Source organism: Canis lupus, chromosome 17 (assembly GCF_048164855.1).
Source record: "Canis lupus baileyi chromosome 17, mCanLup2.hap1, whole genome shotgun sequence".
Lineage (NCBI taxonomy): Eukaryota > Metazoa > Chordata > Mammalia > Carnivora > Canidae > Canis > Canis lupus.
In genome coordinates, this window is record NC_132854.1 from 10,546,181 (window position 1) to 10,566,179 (window position 19,999).

At 41.1% G+C, this 19,999-nt stretch overlaps 1 protein-coding gene across 6 annotated transcripts in view; it reads left to right on the forward strand.

Annotated features, from left to right (window-relative positions):
* Nucleotides 1–19,999, forward strand: part of NALCN (sodium leak channel, non-selective) — a 320,799-nt gene that overhangs the window by 261,215 nt on the left and 39,585 nt on the right. For 5 of the 6 annotated variants that reach the window (XM_072782462.1, XM_072782463.1, XM_072782465.1 and 2 more), the window contains 7 exons: nt 11,192–11,293; nt 11,728–11,797; nt 14,541–14,632; nt 14,718–14,840; nt 18,497–18,553; nt 18,787–18,907; nt 19,003–19,134. In XM_072782462.1, the coding sequence (XP_072638563.1) occupies nt 11,192–11,293; nt 11,728–11,797; nt 14,541–14,632; nt 14,718–14,840; nt 18,497–18,553; nt 18,787–18,907; nt 19,003–19,134 (697 nt within the window). Of the gene's footprint in view, nt 1–2,584; nt 2,672–11,191; nt 11,294–11,727; nt 11,798–14,540; nt 14,633–14,717; nt 14,841–18,496; nt 18,554–18,786; nt 18,908–19,002; nt 19,135–19,999 lie in introns of all 6 variants that reach the window. The other variant, XM_072782467.1, reaches the window with a different exon arrangement.

Here is a 19,999-nt window from a genome sequence, read left to right on the forward strand (position 1 = left end):
GAAATACCTGAAGTGCATCTGTGATGTTTTCCATTCTGCTTGGATGGACCAGGAAAAATTGGTCATATCTCAGAATTAGGAGACCTAGCCAAACAGCTAGAGACCAGCATGTTGCAAGACCAAAGGGAGAGGTGTGGGCATGCTCACAGATGTTGGCAAAGGTGAGCCTGATTGACCTGGCAGGTGGAAGTGGTTGGAGCAGGAGTTAAATAAAGATCACTGGGGAGGAGGGGCTTGATCAGGTCCTTGATCAGGGCCCAAGGACCAGCTGGAAGAGAATCTGTACCTGCGATCAGAGGCACCGCCCGCAGAACAGCAATGGCTAGTGTGGCTGAGACAAGCATGGCACTGTCTTCTGTGTGGGTTGTAACCACCTACCTGGAACATGGTGTGCACCTCACTTCAGAGCCCTGTAACTTCTGGGTGGGTGAGGACTTAGCCAGGGGTGCTTTTCCATGGGCTGTAGGCTACAGGAGTTTGTTTTTGCCCTGCGGCCTCTTCCAGGTCCCTTTTGTCCCAGCTCCACCTTCCCAGGGCGCAGGACAGGTGAACTGACACCTGAGCTCTTTCTAGAACATAAACATCTAGGCCACACTCCTCTGGAAGACAGATGAGCCTAATTTTGCAGAGACTAAGGAGATCATGGAGTGTTCTAGAGGAAGGAATTCAAATTAAACCCCCATGATGCTAAGAGGCCACCTGCTCCTGTGCACATCATTAGCTATAGGACAAGGGAAATGTGAGGAAAGGACAAGCAGCTCCTTCATTCCTATTCTGTTCTCTTCTGTCTAGACCCAGAGCTTCCAGTTCTCTGAAGCAGGACCTATTAAATGGAAATCTAAGAGAGCTTAATAATGCACAGCATTAGCATCTTACCCGGGGTGCTCCTTCCCATTTGACAAGCTCTCCTTTTCAAATTCTTGTTTCATCATTTAGCCTCTCAATTCAGCAGCTTTGGAGAAGGTCATCTGAGTTCTCTGCAGCTCCATATTCTGGGCACGACTAGTAAGATGCACTCAGCCCCACCCAGAGGACCTGAGTGCCTTGCAGCCTCTCACAGACCTGCGGATTAGACTTGCCAACTGCTCAGCATTATGTGCTCCAGCTGCGGGAGGGGAGGGGACCCGGAAAGACCCTGTGGATGAGAAGAAGCAGATACCCCTAAAGCTGGGTTTGGGTCAGTCTCCTGACATAGCAGCCATTTTTCATGACAAGCATTTGGCAAGAATAACCTGAAGTCTTCAAAAAACAGAGTATCGGGTGTTAATATACTCAACATTAATAAAATAACTATTAACATCTGATTTATTAAAGATATTTGTTAACATGTATCATGTATTTATAGATGGTAATATATTGAATACTAATTATTAATATTGAGTATATTACCATCTAAACATTAAATATTGATCAAATATGTAATCAAATATTAGATATCATAAATATTTATCTGTGATTCTATTTAGGCTGCCTAGTTTTTGGTTTCTCTTATTCATAACATTTAAAAACTCTTATAGATTAATTGAAAGACATTTGCAGAAACAGACTAAGTAAATATATGGAAAGTAAGTGTATTCAGAGAGCAGTAAGAATATCTGTGGATGTAAGCATTTGTATAAAACGTAAAAGGTGAACATTTCAAAGAGGCAAAATGTAACTTAATTTAAGCAAAATAATATATATCTTTTGCTTTTTTAAAACCAAACTTTCTTTCCTTGAACTTTTCTTAAATTTTTTTATTGAGATGCAATTTACATATAGCATTATATTGATTTCAGGTATACAACATAATTCAAGGGAATTTGTGCATATTGTGAACTGATCATTAAACTTACACCTAGTTAACATCTGTCACCACACATAGTAAAATAATATATCTAAAGATGTTTTCCTAAGTATTTCCGGATTTGCGGTAATCAAAATGTTGTATTACATTGAGATTGTACATGATTTGTACATTATTACAAAGTGACTGTAATAGTGCTACGAATCAGGAGAGCTACTATTAATTTTGCCTAACAGATGCAGCAATATATTTGAACAGGATTTTTCTTTTACTATTTTATCGTTGGAGCATAAGGTAATAAGTAGTATAAGAAAATCCGTATCTGTATAAAAATTGGTTCATATGGTTTATGCAACATCTGCAAAATTTCACTTTTGTTATAATAAATAGTTCAATCTTTGCACTGTAATTTATGTTTTTCTGAGTCAGATGGAGCATTACTAAATTTTAAATCCCAAATGTGGTGTGCAGTTTCAGACATTCTATTTCCTGAATTATAATAGATGTACTAAAGGCAGAGATTTCCCATGAGCTGATTTCCTTTTTTATTTATCTTACCTATTTATGATATAATACATTAAGGCTTCCTTTATGTTTCAATCTACAATGAGGTTCTGGTTGCCCGTGTATTTACATGTGTATTTATGACAACATTTTGATGAATAGCGCAAGATTGAAAAGAATAAATCGGATGTCGCTTAATAGTAAAGAGCTATATCCATTTACTCAGGACTGGGTTGATTCACAAAGGAGTTGGGTATTCACTACGATAAAAATGCAGCTTTTTCCTCATCTCAGCAAGAGGCCATTACAGAGGAGCTCACCTATTAGCATCTGCTGTTGTCTCCCCTTTGGAGGATCTCATTGTCACTTTCCTGGAGTCAGGTAAGAGCCCTGCCTTCCCAGGAAATACTCATTACCCACCCATTCCCTTACACCGTTCTACAGCCATAGTTTCATGTAATTACCACCGAAGGACTATTTTCCTGTTTTCTGTTGGTGTGATTACATTATATTAACCAACATTCAATAATACTTTGCAATGTGTAACCTTGTGGAGCTCAAGATTTGAGTAAAATTCCTCAAATTTAACGCTCTGCAAAGTCACATTGAAGTTCCTTTAGACGGTAATTATGTTTAATACCAGATGGTTTCATGCAATCTAACTTTTCTATAATGAATGAAAATAATTTGAAGACTCATAGGCCTCTCTTTCATTACAGAATGTACAGGCTTTTCCCACACCCTTGTTCTGGAACATTAAGAAAGAAGATATGGAGAGAGTGAAAGAAGAAAGAAACCGAGGACCCCCTGCTACTATTTCTATAAACAACTAGTGGTGTTTAAAGGCTAATAAAGCTCCAAAGATCTCTCTTATAACCATAATCTTTGGGCCAATTTTAAAATATTTTAGATGGAGGAATGTCAAGAAAAATAGAGACAATTTCTTAAGACCTGATTCTCTTCCCTCAACCTCCATAAAAGATTATATATATATATATATATATGGCTGTCATATAAGGGGCAATTGAAATTCCACAGCACAAAGGCAATGCAGAGAGAAGGAGAAGAAAAAAAAAGAATCAATCTTTCATATGTTTTTTTCAAAGGCTTGGCAAGAAACCAGGGGTAATATTTTTGCAACTGGGAATGTGTGTTTGCTGAAGAATATTCCCACATTTGAATCATCATCAGGGGTCCTAGTCTTGTTTTACTTTCAAAGGTAGAGAGGGCATAACATTAACCCCAACTGGGAAAAGGAAAGTGCCTCACTGTAATTCCCCTCCAGGGAGCAGGAATAAAGGGATTACATATGCCTGCATAATGGAGAATTTCCTCACTCAGACAAGACAAAAGACTTCATTATTTTTCACCAGACACTTGAAGCCTTGTGCCTCTCAGTTCAAGAAGACAAGCAGGCAGAGCAATTTTCTCTACTAAACCACTAGGTGGAGTTTCTAAAAAAACTGGCCTTCTAGTACTTGCCATTAACAAGAGATATGGAAAAGACATTGTTAAAACCTTAACATCAGGACTCTCTGGTCTGGCCCCTAAGAAAAGCCAGACTGTGCCTGAAGTTCATAGTGTGTGTTTTCAATATTAGCAGCTTCACTTTTTCTCTAGGCAGCAAATAAATGAATGTTTTAATGTTTTCGTCCTGCAAATGTATTCGTCTTCAGGTGAGATCAAAAAGCATCTACATTCTAATAAAAAAAATTTCAAGTGGCAAAATATAACATTGAATATCCAAATACTCTTCCTTCTGACTAGGTCTGTCACTGAGTAACTTTCATGAAATGTACACCTCACTTCTTATTGGTATATTAGTAAAAGCCTCAAATTCCTTACTTACTATTTCAGCGCAGTAGTAGATTCCTATAAGGCACCATATATAAAGACCATGTTCCTTCCAAGTGACAGGTCAGATCCCCCATTTAAGAAATTTAAATGAATTCAGCTCTGCTTCATATCGACTTGCAGGTTTCCCTTTATAGCTTAACATAGTATATAGATAAAGATTTGTACATTTTCGGTTTGCAAGAAGCAATGTCTGATTTTTTATTACTGTCTCATCTCCTATAGGTGTGCAGCCCACTTTTTGAGTGGCATAGCATAGTGTTCTAACTGGAGATAAAATTAAGATCAACGTCCCCTTTAAAAAACATATTTCAGGGGCACCTGGATGGCTCAGTGGTTGAGAGTCTGCCTTTGACTCAGGTCCTGATCCCAGGATCCTAGGATCCAGTCCCACATCAGGCTCCCTGCAGGGAGCCTGCTTCTTCTCCCCCTGCCTGTGTCTCTGCCTATCTCTGTGTCTCTCGTGAATAAATAAATAAAATCTTTTAAAATGTTTTAATTTTTAAAAAGCATATTTTGAACACATGCTATTTCCGCACTTCATAAGCCTTAAGTGATCAAAAGAGACATTAAAATATTTGATCTTGGGCAGCCCCAGTGATTCAGTGGCTTAGCGTTGCTTTCAGCCCAGGATGTGATCCTGGAGTCCCAGGATCAAGTCCCACGTCGGGCTCCCTGCGTGGAGCCTGCTTCTCCCTCTGCCTGTGTCTCTGCCTCTCTCTCACTCTGTGTCTGTCATGAATAAATAAATAAAATATTTTTTAAAAAATAAAATATTTGATCTTCACAAAATTTCAAGGTTTACTGGTTTCACAAAATTTATTGAGCACCTACTGTGTGCAAGGTGAAGTAATAATTGAGCAATGAGTAAGTCAAGCCCTGCTCTCCTGGAGCTCTTTGGAGAGAGACACCTATAAGGAACCAAAAGACCAAGGAGAGTGACACAGTGGGAGTGCTGTCACCCTCTTTGGTCTTTTACCCTAACGATGAAAGATGAGGTGGACCCTACAGGACTTTGATGCCGTGCTGAGCTTCTAGTCTTAATCTTTCTCTGAGGAGCAATAAGATGTTGAAGATTTTAAGACAGCAATGATAACGGTATTAGTTATCATCACTCTTAAATTGCCCGGTAACAAGTTACTCCAAAGCTTGGTGATTGAAACAATGCAGATTAATCTCAGAGTCTCAGTCGGGGACCTGGGTGTGGCTTGGCTGGGTCTCTCCCTGGGCTGCAGGCATTTTGACTTACTCGGGAGGAACCCCCTACCTACATCACTGTCCTGGTCTTAATAAGATTTAGCTCCCCGTGAGCGGTTAGATTAATGCTTCCATTCCTTCCTCATGCACTGTTAGCAGAAGTCCACCCTTGTCATTCCTTAAAGAGTGGATCTCTTCATTCCACAGAGAGTCCCCCACCCTCTGTAGAATGTTTTAATACCAACTGTGACATGGGACAACATGGCAGCTTGTTTCGGAGGAACCAGCAAGTGAGGAAGATGGAATGCATTTGTTTTGTGATCTATCCCATCCCATTTATCTACCTTATATTTGTTAAGAGCACGTCATTAAGTCCTGCACACATTCTTGGGTTATGCCAAACCATGAAAACCAGGAGGCAGGATCATTGGGGGCCATCTTAGAAACACCTGCACGGTAGCATTGCAGGAGTTCATTTCAGAGATCACTTTGCTGGGGATAATAACGTACCACGTTTATTGAGAGTGGCTACATGGAGACAGGTTAAGAGATGGCAGCTGTAGTCCATGGCATATATCGCTGTTGATCAGGTTCAGAACAGAGAAGACTTACCTTCCTACATGACCTTGTGTCACAGTTGCTCTTCTGTCTTCCACCCTCTGTAGAATGTTTTATTACCAACCATGGTATGGGACAAGATAGAAAAGTAAATAATAGCAACTAAAATGTAAACGGTGTTTCCAAAGACTGGCACATTCATAATCATAGTTGATCTTCCCTACTCCCTATGAAGTTGGTGGAAAAGGTGCTATCGTTACCCATTTTACATATGGGACACAGAGGCTCAGGGAATGCTCGTCACCTGCCGGAGGTCCCACAACCAAGCAAAAGCTGAGGTTGGAATTGCATGATTCTGAACCTCGTGTGTTCTCAAACTGACTTCACCTTAGGCATCCAGTTGAAGGCAGAACTTTGTATCTGAGCTATGCTGCTGGGTATGAAAGTACTAACCTAATGTGCTGTTTGAACTTTGAGACTAGCAAGTTCCAGATCCAGCCCCATACCTCCCTCAGCCTCCTATGTTGTCCGTCTCCTTCTTCCTCTCCACCTAGCACCTACTCCTCCTGGCCATCGCTCTACCTGGGAGTATGCCAGGAGCTGCACTTCCTGGGAACACAAGGATGAGCAATTACATGGTGCCTAAAGAACTTGCCATCTAATGAGGCGGGTGACCAATGATGACAAAATGCCATAAGCATTGAACAACTTTGGCTCCATGCTGTAGGAACATGGGACATAAAACATTTGTCTGTGCTTTCACGTAGGTGAATATTCATTTCTCACTTTATTTTACTTCTCCGAACCCATTTGTGTCAAAGTGTGTAATTCTGTTATACATGTTGGAAATACTAGTTCACGGTTCACAGTTTGGATTACAATATATACTTGTATATAATAAAATTATATTTCCTTTTAAAAATAATAGAGCAGGGGCAGCCTGGGTGGCTCAGTGGTTTAGTGCCACCTTCGGCCCAGGGCGTGATCCTGGAGACCTGGGATCGAGTTCCACATCGGGCTCCCTGCATGGAGCTTGCTTCTCCCTCTGCCTGTGTCTCTGCCTCTCTCTCTGTGTCTCTCATGAATAAATAAATAAAATCTTTAAAAATAAATAAATAAACAAGCAAGCAAGCAAGCAAATGTTTACCATACTTTCATGTGAGCCTTGGCACATTGTATTAGAGAATATGTGACCTCTTCATGGAATCCAGTTGTGCCTGATTGAAGTGAATAATTTTCTACCAAGCCTGTTATTTTCCAAAGTAGCAAAATATTTTATATTATCAAAGAATGTGACAATGGCTTCTGTATAAGGCTGTTTTATTTATTCAGAAATGTCCTAATGTGGCCTTCTTTCTATACCTGCTTCATGTCCAGGTATCCTCAGGGCAGAAGTATTTTGCAGCTTCCTTCCCTTGCTCCCTGCATCCCCCCTCCCACCCCAGATTTATGTCCTTCCATTGAGTTCCTGCCTTTATCCAAAGGAAACTCATAGTTCTTTTGTATAATGTAATTAGGTTTTTCCCATAGGTTTTTTTTTTTTAAGATTCTATTTATTTATTCATGAGAGACACAGAAAGAGAGGCAGAGACCTAGGCTGAGGGAGAAGCAGGCTCCTCATAGGAACCCCAATGCGGGACTCAATCCCAGGACCCCGGGATCATGCCCTGAGCCAAAGGCAGACGCTCAACCACCCAGGTATCCTGCCATAGGTATCCTGCCCATAGGTTTTTTCAGACAGATTTATGTATCTGTAGAAAAGATGTTTCTCTTATACCATTACCTGTTGTTTTTGTGTGAAAACTATTATAGATAAATAGCTAGTTATTAACCATAATAGATACAGTGCCTAGAAGAGAATTTTGAGTTTTAATTTTAGTAAGATCCACCACTGTCCTCAGTAGGGGAAATAAAGCCTGCAGGAGCCTTCAAATGAGCTGCCCTTCATGTGCCCCCCACCCACCCCAATCTCTGCAAATTGCCTTCACCCAAATGTTTATTTAGCAATTTGCTAGATGAATGTTGCCCCTAGTTTTCAGCTAAGAAACTCTAGCACATACCTAGAGAATTTCCTACTTCAAAAACCATTGGACACTCAAAGGAAAGAGTGAGATATCAGAGCATTTGGTCTAAGAAGAGACTCAGCAAGAGTTGAGCTGCTAAATGAAGATGGAGATAGTTGTTGACCATTGTTCTAGAACAGATATAAGAGCAGCACTGGGGTGTGGGGCTGGCATAGGAGCTTAGAGACATCACACCGAGCCTGAGGCCAAAGGTGACCTCATGGCACTGAGGGAAGGGGCCACATCTGCCTGACTTCACTTTGCTCAGGTTATGTGGGTATCTTTGGAATTCCACGGAAAGAGGTGGTGGGTAAGCAGCCTCTGCTCAGAGAACACAGGCTCTGGCAGGTCCCCTCAGTAAGGAGTTGAAGACCACTAAGATGTATGCTTGGCTGGAGCAGAACTCTGAAGTCATTTGTTACATGATTTAACTTTTTCTCATCATTCTCTGATTTGAAATTTTACTAGCACTGTTATATCCACAGGAGAAAGTGATAGGAAAAGGAAATGAAAGCCAGTGCTTTTGGGATGCCTAGGTGGCTCAGTGGTTGAGTGCCTGCCTTTGGCTCAGGTCTTGATCCCAGGGTCCTGGGATCGAGTCCTGCATCAGGCTCCTGCCAGAGTCTGCTTCTCCCTCTGCCGATGTCTCTGCCTCTCTCTGTGTGTCTCGTGAATAAATAAATAAATAATCTTTTAAAAAAATAAAGCCAATGGTTTTATATATTATGCACATAGGAGTGGCCATCTCAGTCTGATTAAACACATTTTCTGATTGCAGGGTAGAGCTAAAAACCCTATCACCCTGCCTTCTCATACAGAGAACAAAGATTCATATGTCCCATGTATAGCTGAAACTCCAGCTCCTTTTACTGTTATGTTCTGAATTTTCTAGACCCCAACGGGAAAGAAAGGGCTGATCTTGAGCCAAAGAGGAAAAAGGGTTGCGTTCTCACCACACTTCAGCCATGTTGATGGTGGAGGTGATTAGAAGAGATGCCACAGGATGTGGAGTCTTACCAATAGTGGATCTGCCTCCACCCACCTTGGAGACCTTCCCTGTTCAGCCAGAGGAGGGAGTCTCAACAGGATCCGCAGAGCCACCCCAGTGGGTGTGGGTGTGTTAAAATGACTTGGCTGCTGGGACATCCATGAGGTTCTGCAATCCATAGATGCAGTCCTGACTCTTCCCCAGCAAGAATGGTGGGGCATGCTCAGCATGAGCTCTCAGGCAACTTCCAACAGACCTTTATCACAGGCAGCTCAAAGTCAGTGATATTCTTCCATTTCAAACAGAGCAGGGACAGCCAGCTCAAAAAGATGTACTGTAATTGATTTGTATGTGTTTTGTATGTAAGGCCTAGGGGCTCAACTACTTTGGGGGGAGTCTTGTGACAAAAAATAAAGGTTACTAAGAGAGTGGCCAAAGGTTAAGCCTTGACGTTTACACAAATGGCAGAGATCTCTCCATCTGTGCCAGGATAACACTGTTCTCCAAATAGGTGTTCTCCAAGGATGCCTGGTTGGCTCAGTGATTAAGCATCTGCCTTTGGCTCAAGTCATGAGCCTGGGGTCCTGAGGTCAAGTCTTGCATAAAGCTCCCCATGGGGTGCCTGCTTCTCCCTCTGCCTATGTCTCTGCCTCTCTGTGTGTCTCTCATGAATAAATCAATAAAATCCTAAACACACACACACACACAAATAGATGTTCTCCGGATGCTTCGTGATTTGCAGTCCTTGGTCTAAAGAACAATTCTTAATATACATACATCGTACATGATCGTGCTAAACCTTTGTGAACTCAGCCTAACTTATAAATGTGTCTTCCTGTGGGATGCCATTCTAGTCCTGGAAATAATATCATGCCATGAATCCTTGGTATTTCATAAAATTTTGACTTTGGATTTCATCTCGAAATGATCCATGGTGCTTATTAAACTAAGAAGAGTGATTTGGGGAACGAGGGATTGCTTCCTGTAATACATTTACATTCATTGAATTTGCATGATTTACATAGGTACCGTAATTATCTTCATTGGCATCAAAAGCATTTTTAACTACTTGAATATACAGGTGATATCATAAGAACTGCTTCAAAGTATGCTAAATAGATGTGGATCTCTTTTTTAAGATCTTAACTCCAAGACAGACAGTGAAATCTAATTCAAAGCCAGTCTAGAGATGTGTTTTAGGAAACATAAGTATGAAAGATCTATCTAAGGCAATGACAGAAGTCATGTGTTCTGAACAAATCATTGATTCATTGAACAAATACAGCATCATAGGATTTGCATATTGTAAAATCATTGCATTTTAAGTCTGTGAGTTTTCCTTGAGATCAAGGTCTTGTCCTCACTTTACCAATAAGAAAACTGAGCCCAAAGGCCCCTCACCTAGTCTGTGACAGTGTCGCCTGTGGAACACAGATCTCTGGGCCTCTGTATTATTTTCTTTCCACTTGACTACTACATCAAGGGAATTGCTGTCATTTCCAGTTGGAGAGAGCTTTCTGGAAGAGGAGTTTTGTTTTCTCTTCCAATCATTCACACCCCAGGTGTTGAGTCACCCAATTATCTTCCCTCATTAGCAAATCTGAAACTATAGCAGCCCACATATGGTTTCAAGTGGGCACGTTTTAAAAAGTCTTCAGAGTTTTGTGGTTGCAAAAAAAGTGGTAACTGGTTACCTGTAATCCACAGGCTTCGGACTGAGGTTCCTCTAGTTATTAATCTCAGCTTTAATTACTTCTCTTTACACGTTTTGCTCCTAGTTTTATGTTCTCCTATTTGCCTGGAGTTCCGCAAAATCTCTTTGGAACATATACTCTATCATCCCAGAGGCCTGGGTAGACAAATCCTTCCCCAAAGGGCTGTTCTTAGAAACCTCCTCGTCTAAATTCAAAACGAACATCATACTTACCTAGGGTTAGGCTAGCCCTACTGCTTGCAGAATCCTGATGGGAGCTCTCTCCTTGGGTGGGGGCAAGCAAGTCGTGGCAGGCAGGAGCTTTCCGTTTATTTTCCAGCACTGCCCGTAGCTGTGACAGTTCTGCTTTGTAAGTGTTCTTGACACAGAGCCTCAAGCCCATTTTCCTTTATGGTTATGTGTCATTTGCTGTGTTTTGCCCTATCATTGCTGTTTCCTTAAAAATAATAAGAATAATGAGCAGTTGTGTATTATTCATCCCAAGTGTACCGATCAGGCATTTATCTCGGGCTCCTTTTTTTTCCTAGAGCTTGCACTCGACAGCGCATGCTGAGCGGATCATTTGAGGGGCAGCCAGCAAAGGAAAGGTCAATTCTCAGTGTGCAGCATCATATCCGCCAGGAGCGCAGGTAAATACACCAGGAGACAAAGCTGCAGAGAAACCAAGGAAAGGAGATTTACAGGAAATGCTCTCCGTGCACAGCCCCAGTTAGCAGACAGGGGTGTGTGAGGAACTTTGTTCTATTTGCTGATGGCAATGATAACAAAACTCACAATCAGAGTCAAAGATTCAAAAATTCTTTCAAAAACTTCTTCCTTGGTGATGACCAAATTGTTTTAAAATCAGAAAGGAAAATTCTGAAATTTGTTAGGTGAGAACAAAGACATTTGAATACATGAAAGCTTTCACTATGAAAAGAAATAATAAGCATTTGAGACGGCATCAGAAAAGTTACTTTATTTTGGACTTATAATGGTCATTGCTTAAAAGTTAAGATTTGGTCTTGGAAAAAAAAAAGACTTGGTCTTGGATGTAATGAGCAGTTGGTTGTGGTTGTTTTAGGTCACTGAGACATGGATCCAACAGCCAGAGGATCAGCAGGGGCAAATCTCTTGAAACCCTGACTCAAGACGTAAGTTCTAAGCAATGCTTTGGATTTGGGAAACATTATGAAAATGCATTTATATAGCTGCTTAGACTATTCTACAGCATGGGTCCTTCTGTAACATTGTCCTGTCTCCATAAGACTTTATACCAGAGGGAATCAGGAAACTCCGGAAGCAAATTAGATGGCCAGTACAGAAGAGTGATCATTAACCTTTCAAAAATCCAGATATTCCACAAAGCACATGTCTTCATTAAGATAGCAACAAAAAAGTGATATGTCATTTGCCTTTGATTGATGTTCAAGATATTTAAAGCATTTTATAGAATTGATTTGTATCATTAACTTTAAGCCTTTATTAATTTCCAAATATTCTAGAATCTAGATCCAGTAGATCTAGATAACTTTAAGGCTTTACATACTAGGAAATAAAATCCTATTTCTAGAAGAATTTTTCCATCAAAGACTGCATACTATTTCCCAAGAATTTCTTTGCTTTTAGACTCCAGGTCATTCATTGATTTATTAACTGACTCAAAAAATATTTACCAAGTGTTTATTATGTTCCAGGCCCTGTTCTAAGTGATGAGGAGCAGTAGGGAAACAAGACAAAAACTCTGCCTTCCAGGAACTTAGATGTTAGTAAAAGAGATCAAAGACTAAGCAAGGAAACAAATATATAATCATTTCTGGAAGTGTTTTTTTACTTATTCTACATCATGTGTCCATTGCTGTGACAGTTTTGCTCTGCATTATAAAGAAAACAAAAATGATGTTAAGAAATCAAAGATGTAGATTTGGAGGCAGGAAGTGTTTGAGAAGATAGTGTTCACACATCTGTATTAGACCATAGACTCAAACGAAGAGAAGAAACAAGCCACCTGAGAACCCAGGGAAACCCATGGAGGCAGAAGTCTAGCCTCTGAGTTAGACTCACCAGCAGCTGTGTCATGCTGAGGTATCTAAGAGACTTACAAAGTGCATATTAAATAATTAACATTAGTGACACCCTCATTAAAATAGAGGTCTTCAGTTAAGTCTGGCTAAATTCATTAAGAAAACAGAGTCTCGAATGTTCAGAGCCAAGGATGGCGTTTGAGAAATGAGGCCTAGCAAAAGAAAAGTAGCAAGCCTTAGGGTTTTGGGGTTTTTGTTTGTCTTTTTCACTACTTTTTCCTCATATTTCTTAAGAGTTTCTGGAGTTGCCAGAATAATCCAACTGCTTTCAGTCTGTAGAAACTGCTATCTTAGAGTAAACTATCCTAAGTGTTCCAGGCACAACTGACAACAGAAGAAGTTGGTGATGAGAACACCTGATACCATCATTACCCATTTTACTGGGTTCTCATTGGTGCACACATCTGTTAGTGCCATGATTTTTAAGCCAGAGGTCTGTCTGATATGATCTACCACATGGTCTACGTGGAATTGTGATCAGTACATATGGCCTAAGTACGTATAATCTGGGGGCCAGGCATGTTGTGTGGAGAAAATTTCTAGAAGCAAATTCAGAGAGGCAACACTAGTTCAAAGCACTTTCCTTCAGTGTGATTGGCTAGGAACACATAGCCTACTTAAGAACCAAATTAGAACATGGCTTTGAAAATATGTGTTTAAATATACACAACAAAAGGCCTTACCTGAATAGTCTCAATTCCAGAGGCTTAGTTCTTCTTCAAAGACTTTTTTTTTTAATTATTTGACACACACAGAGAGAGAGAGAGAGCACAGTCAACCGGAGCAGCAGGCAGAGGAAGAGGGAGAAGCAGGCTCCCCGCCGAGCAGGGAGCCCAATGCAGGGCTCGATTCCAGGACCGTGGGATCATGACCTGAGCCAAAGGCATATATTTAACTGACTGAGCCACCCAGGCTCCCCCAAAGATTTTTTTACTCTATTTATTACACAGACATATAATAAATGTGTGATTGAGGTGTGCTATCTTCTCCATAGCAAAAGGTGATGAGGCTCTGCTAATCTAAGAAATCACTCCTGATGTCTTTTTCTCCATAACAGAAGCAATCTAAAATAAAGAGTTTCATCTGTCTCACTCCAATGACAGAAGATACAGATAATGAAATCAAAAGAATCCTTGATAATATCTATCAGGTTATTTGAGCAACAGCTGTCCATGTCCCATGGAGTGAAAACCAGAGTCGGAGTCGTGCATCATCAGACCCCTCCCATGCCTCTGGCCTCCATGTCTACTGGTGCTTGCCCTCTTGACTCCACCCACAGGGCATCTTGGCTGTTCCAGGTGCACGCAGCTGTTCCCTGCACATGAGGACTTCCCTTCCTCTGGAAAAGCACATTTCTGCAGATACCTAGCGGCCTGCAGATCCTTCTCATCTTTGCTCAAATAACAGCTTCTTATTGAGGCCTGCTGTGACCAGTCTGTTCAAACTTGGAGCCTTCTAGCACTCTCTATCCACTTTGTTGATAACATAGCACTGAATATCTTCTAACAGCATCCCATATTATGATTGAATTTTTATCTGTCTCTCCTGACTAGGATGTCAGCCCCACAAGAGCGGGATTTCATCCTCTATTTTTGCTTTTTTGCCATATCCCCAGCACTGCAAAAGTGCCTGGCACATAATAGGTCCTCAACAAATTAAAAAAAAAAATACCCTATACAAGGAAAAAAAATGCCCTTGCTAAGATGAATGTGGCCATTTAAAATATATGTTAAAATAAAGATATTAACTTCAGTTTTTTTAAAAATGATCTTTCTGGGCCTTCAAAAAAGTCTTCCTTTTATTGTATTTCTAGCACTCCAATACAGTGAGATACAGAAATGCACAGAGAGAAGACAGTGAAATCAAGATGATCCAGGAAAAAAAGGAGCAAGCAGAAATGAAAAGGTACGGAGTGCTACAGTTTCTGGGCCCTCGTGCTGGAATGACAGCCTTTCCCTCAGCATTACTGTACATAAATTTCCACTTCCAGGAAAGTGCAGGAAGAGGAGCTGAGAGAGAATCACCCATACTTCGACAAGCCACTGTTCATAGTTGGACGGGAGCACAGGTTCAGAAACTTCTGCCGGGTGGTGGTCCGGGCACGCTTCAATGCGTAAGTACACTCCATTTCAGCCAGGTGTTTGGCCTGAGTCGTACAAACAGCAGGAGAGGTTGTCATAGGAGGGAGAAGGAGCATGTAATCCTAATGGGGTCACAAAATAAACCGTGGGCTAATTAATCATGCTGCTCCTCTTTGCCGAGTGGCCGACCAGGTGGAAAACAAACAAAGGTTGCAAGTCGTTAACATTTATATAAAACTCACGTTTATGAACCACTGAACAGCCACCTTTACGTGCTCATTATAACAGTCACCAAATACATTTCTGTCAGTGTTACTAACTCCACGTTTTGTTTTGGAAATACTGAACCAAGCATAGACTGAATGACATAGGGAAGGTCATTGCCTACATCTTCTTGAGTTTCTTTGTGGCTAAAATACCCTAATTGGTTTATTCTAGAATAATGGAAAATAAAAATAAAGTTGACTAGTGCTTCCATTACTATTATGAGAATAAACCCACTGGCCAGTGTCTCTTCCCTACCCATGTGGAAGACATGTGTAAGAGGCAGGCAGTCTGGTCGACCAGGAGGATGCAGCATTTGTGATGACCCAAGTCAATTTTAGAAGGCAACCAGTGGATAAAATGGAGTTTTTGTGCTGCATAACTTTAGTAAACATCCTGAAGACCTTAAGAGTCCTGGAGGAAGTGTGAAAGCTTTCCATCTAAGCAATTGGATCTTCCTCGATGCTGTTATTAGTAGCATATGATCATCACTATGTGTTTTGGACTGAACTATGTGTGTCCCCCTGCCCAAAAAAAATCGTATGTTGAAGCCTTAACCCCTAGTACCTCAGAATGTGACTTTATTTGGAAATATCCTCTTTCAAGAGTTAATTAAATTAAGATGAGGTGATTGAGGTGTGCCCTAATCCACTACTATCCTTAGGACTACTGTCCTAAGAAGAGGAGGACATGTGGACACAGACACCTATAGAGGGCAGACAGTGTGAAGACATAGGGAGAAGACGGCCATCTACAAACCAAGGAGGGAGACCTAGAATAGATCCTTCCTTCACGGCCCCCAGAAGGAACCAACCCTGCCCACACCTTCATCTCGGACTTCTCCCTCCAGGACTCAGAGAAAATGTTTCTGATGTTTAAGCTCCTTGGTCTATGCTACTTTGTTACGATAGCATGGTAATATTCAGGGTTGGAGGACACCTGGCAAACTATTTGGTGTCATTTGTATGTCCTCCCCCTCTGCTCTCAACCCCCAACAAAGGAGAACATTTAAATTAGCAGAGGTTAAGGGCCTGGCTCTGCTCAGAGACCCCAACTAGTGCATGGCTCTCTCTGACTGGCAGTCTAGTGTTCTCTCAGCCGTTCTGGAAAGACCCTCCCAATTTAAGGCACCTGAGTCCTAATGATTAAAAACCTCCCTGAGTTTTCACAAAGTGAAAGAAAGAAGCAGGTAGTTTAGAGTTTATTTGATCAATTCCCCAAGTGAGTGTTTCATGTGGATTTATCCTGTTGGCTGCCTCCATGCTAACATCTAATTGCTAATTCTCCACCTCATTTAGTGTGGACTTAGCCTCCTTTTGTCAGCTCTGCAGCTGATGTGGATAGAGGAAGACTTTACTGTAATTGGGAACACACACACATCCAGACCATCAGGAGCTTCACTGAAGCTTGGGCACCGGCTTCCTGAAAGCAAAACTTACAATGTGGGCAGGAGGACAAGAAATTCTATATAAATCACTCAAGATCATGGTTCAACACAGGGGAAAGAGCTCCATCTAATTTCTGGAAATTTAACTGAATAATCATGAGGGAAATTCTTTTTTTTTAAATAAATTTATTTTTTATTGGTGTTCAATTTGCCAACATACAGAATAACACCCAGTGCTCATCCCATCAAGTGCCCCCCTCAATGCCCGTCACCCATTCACCCCAACCCCCCGCCCTCCTCCCCTTCCAACACCCCTAGTTCGTTTCCCAGAGTTAGGAGTCTTCATGTTCTGTCTCCCTTTCTGATATTTCCCAAACATTTCTTCTCCCTTCCCTTATTTCCCTTTCACTACTATCTATATTCCCCAAATGAATGAGACCATATAATGTTTGTCCTTCTCCGATTGACTCATTTCACTCACCATAATACCCTCCAGTTCCATCCACGTCAAAGCAAATGGTGGGTATTTGTCGTTTCTAATGGCTGAGGAATATTCCATTGTATACATAAACCACATCTTCTTTATCCATTCCTCTTTCGATGGACACCGAGGCTCCTTCCACAGTTTGGCTACTGTGGCCATTGCTGCTATAAACATTGGGGTGCAGGTGTCCCGGCGTTTCATTGCATCTGTATCTTTGGGGTAAATCCCCAACAGTGCAATTGCTGGGTCGTAGGGCAGGTCTATTTTTAACTCTTTGAGGAACCTCCACACAGTTTCCAGAGTGGCTGCACCTGTTCACACTCCCACCAACAGTGCAGGAGGGTTCCCTTTTCTCCGCATCCTCTCCAACATTTGTGGTTTCCTGCCTTGTTAATTTGCCCCATTCTCACTGGTGTGAGGTGGGATCTCATTGTGGTTTTGATTTGTATTTCCCTGATGGCAAGTGATGCAGAGCATTTTCTCATGTGCTTGTTGGCCATGTCTATGTCTTCCTCCGTGAGATTTCTCTTCATGTCTTTTGCCCGTTTCATGATTGGATTGTTTGTTTCTTTGCTGTTGAGTTTACTAAGTTCTTTATAGATCTTGGAAACTAGCCCTTTATCTGATATGTCATTTGCAAATATCTTCTCCCATTCTGTAGGTTGTCTTTTAGTTTTGTTGACTGTATCCTTTGCTGTGCAAAAGCTTCTTATCTTGATGAAGTCCCAATAGTTCATTTTTGCTTTTGTTTCTTTTGCCTTCGTGGATGTATCTTGCAAGAAGTTACTGTGGCGAGTTCAAAAAGGGTGTTGCCTGTGTTCTTCTCTAGGATTTTGATGGAATCTTGTCTCACATTTAGATCTTTCATCCATTTTGAGTTTCTTTGTGTATGGTGAAAGAGAGTGGTCTAGTTTCATTCTTCTGCATGTGGATGTCCAATTTTCCCAGCACCATTTATTGAAGAGACTGTCTTTCTTCCAATGGATAGTCTTTCCTCCTTTATCGAATATTAGTTGACCATAAAGTTCAGAGTCCACTTCTGGGTTCTCTCTTCTGTTCCATTGATCTATGTGTCTGGTTTTGTACCAGTACCACACTGTCTTGATGACCACAGCTTTGTAGTCCAACCTGAAATCTGGCATTGTGATGCCCCCAGCTATGGTTTTCTTTTTTAAAACTCCCCTGGCTATTCGGGGTCTTTTCTGAGGGAAATTCTTGAACTGCTAGGGCAGGGTCTTTAACTGAGTGTTTTTAAATGGGAGTCTGAATTTTGTCACATGCATGTCAAAAATTGTTGAATGGAGTCATGTATTCTAAAATCAAGGATTTTGAGAAATTTTAAACTTTACTTTCACAAACATCAGCCGCAACCTCTTTGGATTTTTCTGTCACCTAATGTTCTCTGCCTTTGAAAGTCACACAGTTCCTGGAAATGTAATTTTATAGAGGATATAAAAGAGATTTTAGGTAGATAAGATGTTTATAAATCCCATGCTGCCAAGTGATAACACGCTTGCTATGTTGCAGAATTTTGTGTTTGTTCTCTCTTCCAGATCTAAAACAGATCCCGTCACAGGAGCTGTGAAAAATACAAAGTACCATCAACTTTAGTAAGCATTACAAAGTCCGTTTTCCATGCACATTTGAAATCTCCATGTACTGCTTTATGCTGCATAAAAATGTAAAGATTCTCTTTATTTTCTTGCCATATCATGCTATGAAATAGACAATTGGGGATTAAAAAAAATGCCAGTCACATTTCTAGAATCACAGAAGGGTCATCTCTGACATGCACGGCCTTCCCTGGAGCCTTCGTTTCTCAATCTTGTTTGGTCTCTGGCAGTGATTTGCTGGGCTTGGTGACTTACCTGGACTGGGTCATGATCATCGTAACCATCTGTTCCTGCATTTCCATGATGTTTGAGTCCCCCTTTCGAAGAGTCATGCACGCCCCAACTTTGCAGGTATGGCTGCCAAATCTCAGCCCACAGCTCAGCAGAAAACACTGGGCTGCAGTTTGTCCCTTCTTGGTGACCCAACTGCCTCTTGCCCATTTCAGATTGCCGAGTACGTGTTTGTGATATTCATGAGCATCGAGCTTAATCTGAAGATTATGGCAGATGGCTTATTTTTCACTCCAACTGCTGTCATCAGAGACTTTGGTGGAGTCATGGACATATTTATATATCTTGTGAGTCTCTGTTTTTCCTAAATGTGAGACACTGTGGTTTTGTGAACTCTCCGCCTTTCTCAGTCCAAGAGAAAGATATGTGAGTATCAGAGGTTTAGATGCCATTACTGAGTCGTAGGTAGTCTACTACAGGCAAATGAAGGCATGCACAAAAAATCTAAATAAAAAGCATTAAGAAATTCCATGGATATGCTTCACATACATCAACCACATTCCTATCCACGTAAGACATACATTAATAAGGCCTAAGATAGAAATCTCATTCACACCTCACAATCCTGTGGCTCCCATACTAAAAAACAAAAACAAAACCTACATCATAATTGATTGATGAGCTCCTCATTGCTAAAAACCAACCTAACATGAGAGTGGTTGGACCTGTCTTTCAATTCCAATATACAAAATACCTGGCTAGACAAGGTGACCATTCAACTGTTCAGTTAAACTAAATTGGGAAACTATAGGAAGGGACTTGAAGAAATTTCATTTTTTCTATATGTCCAAGAAGGCATAAAATCAATGTCTTTTCCAACTTAAGAAGGAGAATTGTGACCGTTAACATGTAAGATTAGATCGTCAATAAAATAGTGAGAATCAGGTCAAGCATGAGGGTGAGCATCCTTGATCAAAGGAATTTCAATCTGAGCCTCCAGTGTATATGTTAAAATAAGGAGGAGAATGCACTGGGGTACACATACACACGATGTGGGCACTCCCACTTCATTTCTGCAAACAGCTGATGACTTTTCCTTTGGCACCACTGGCAGGTCTAGATTGGGTTCAGAGTTAAGAGATTGCATATATAGCTTGTGAATCCTAGTTCTATAGACCATTTGGAATCTCTCAAGGAAAGTTGTCTGCAGTT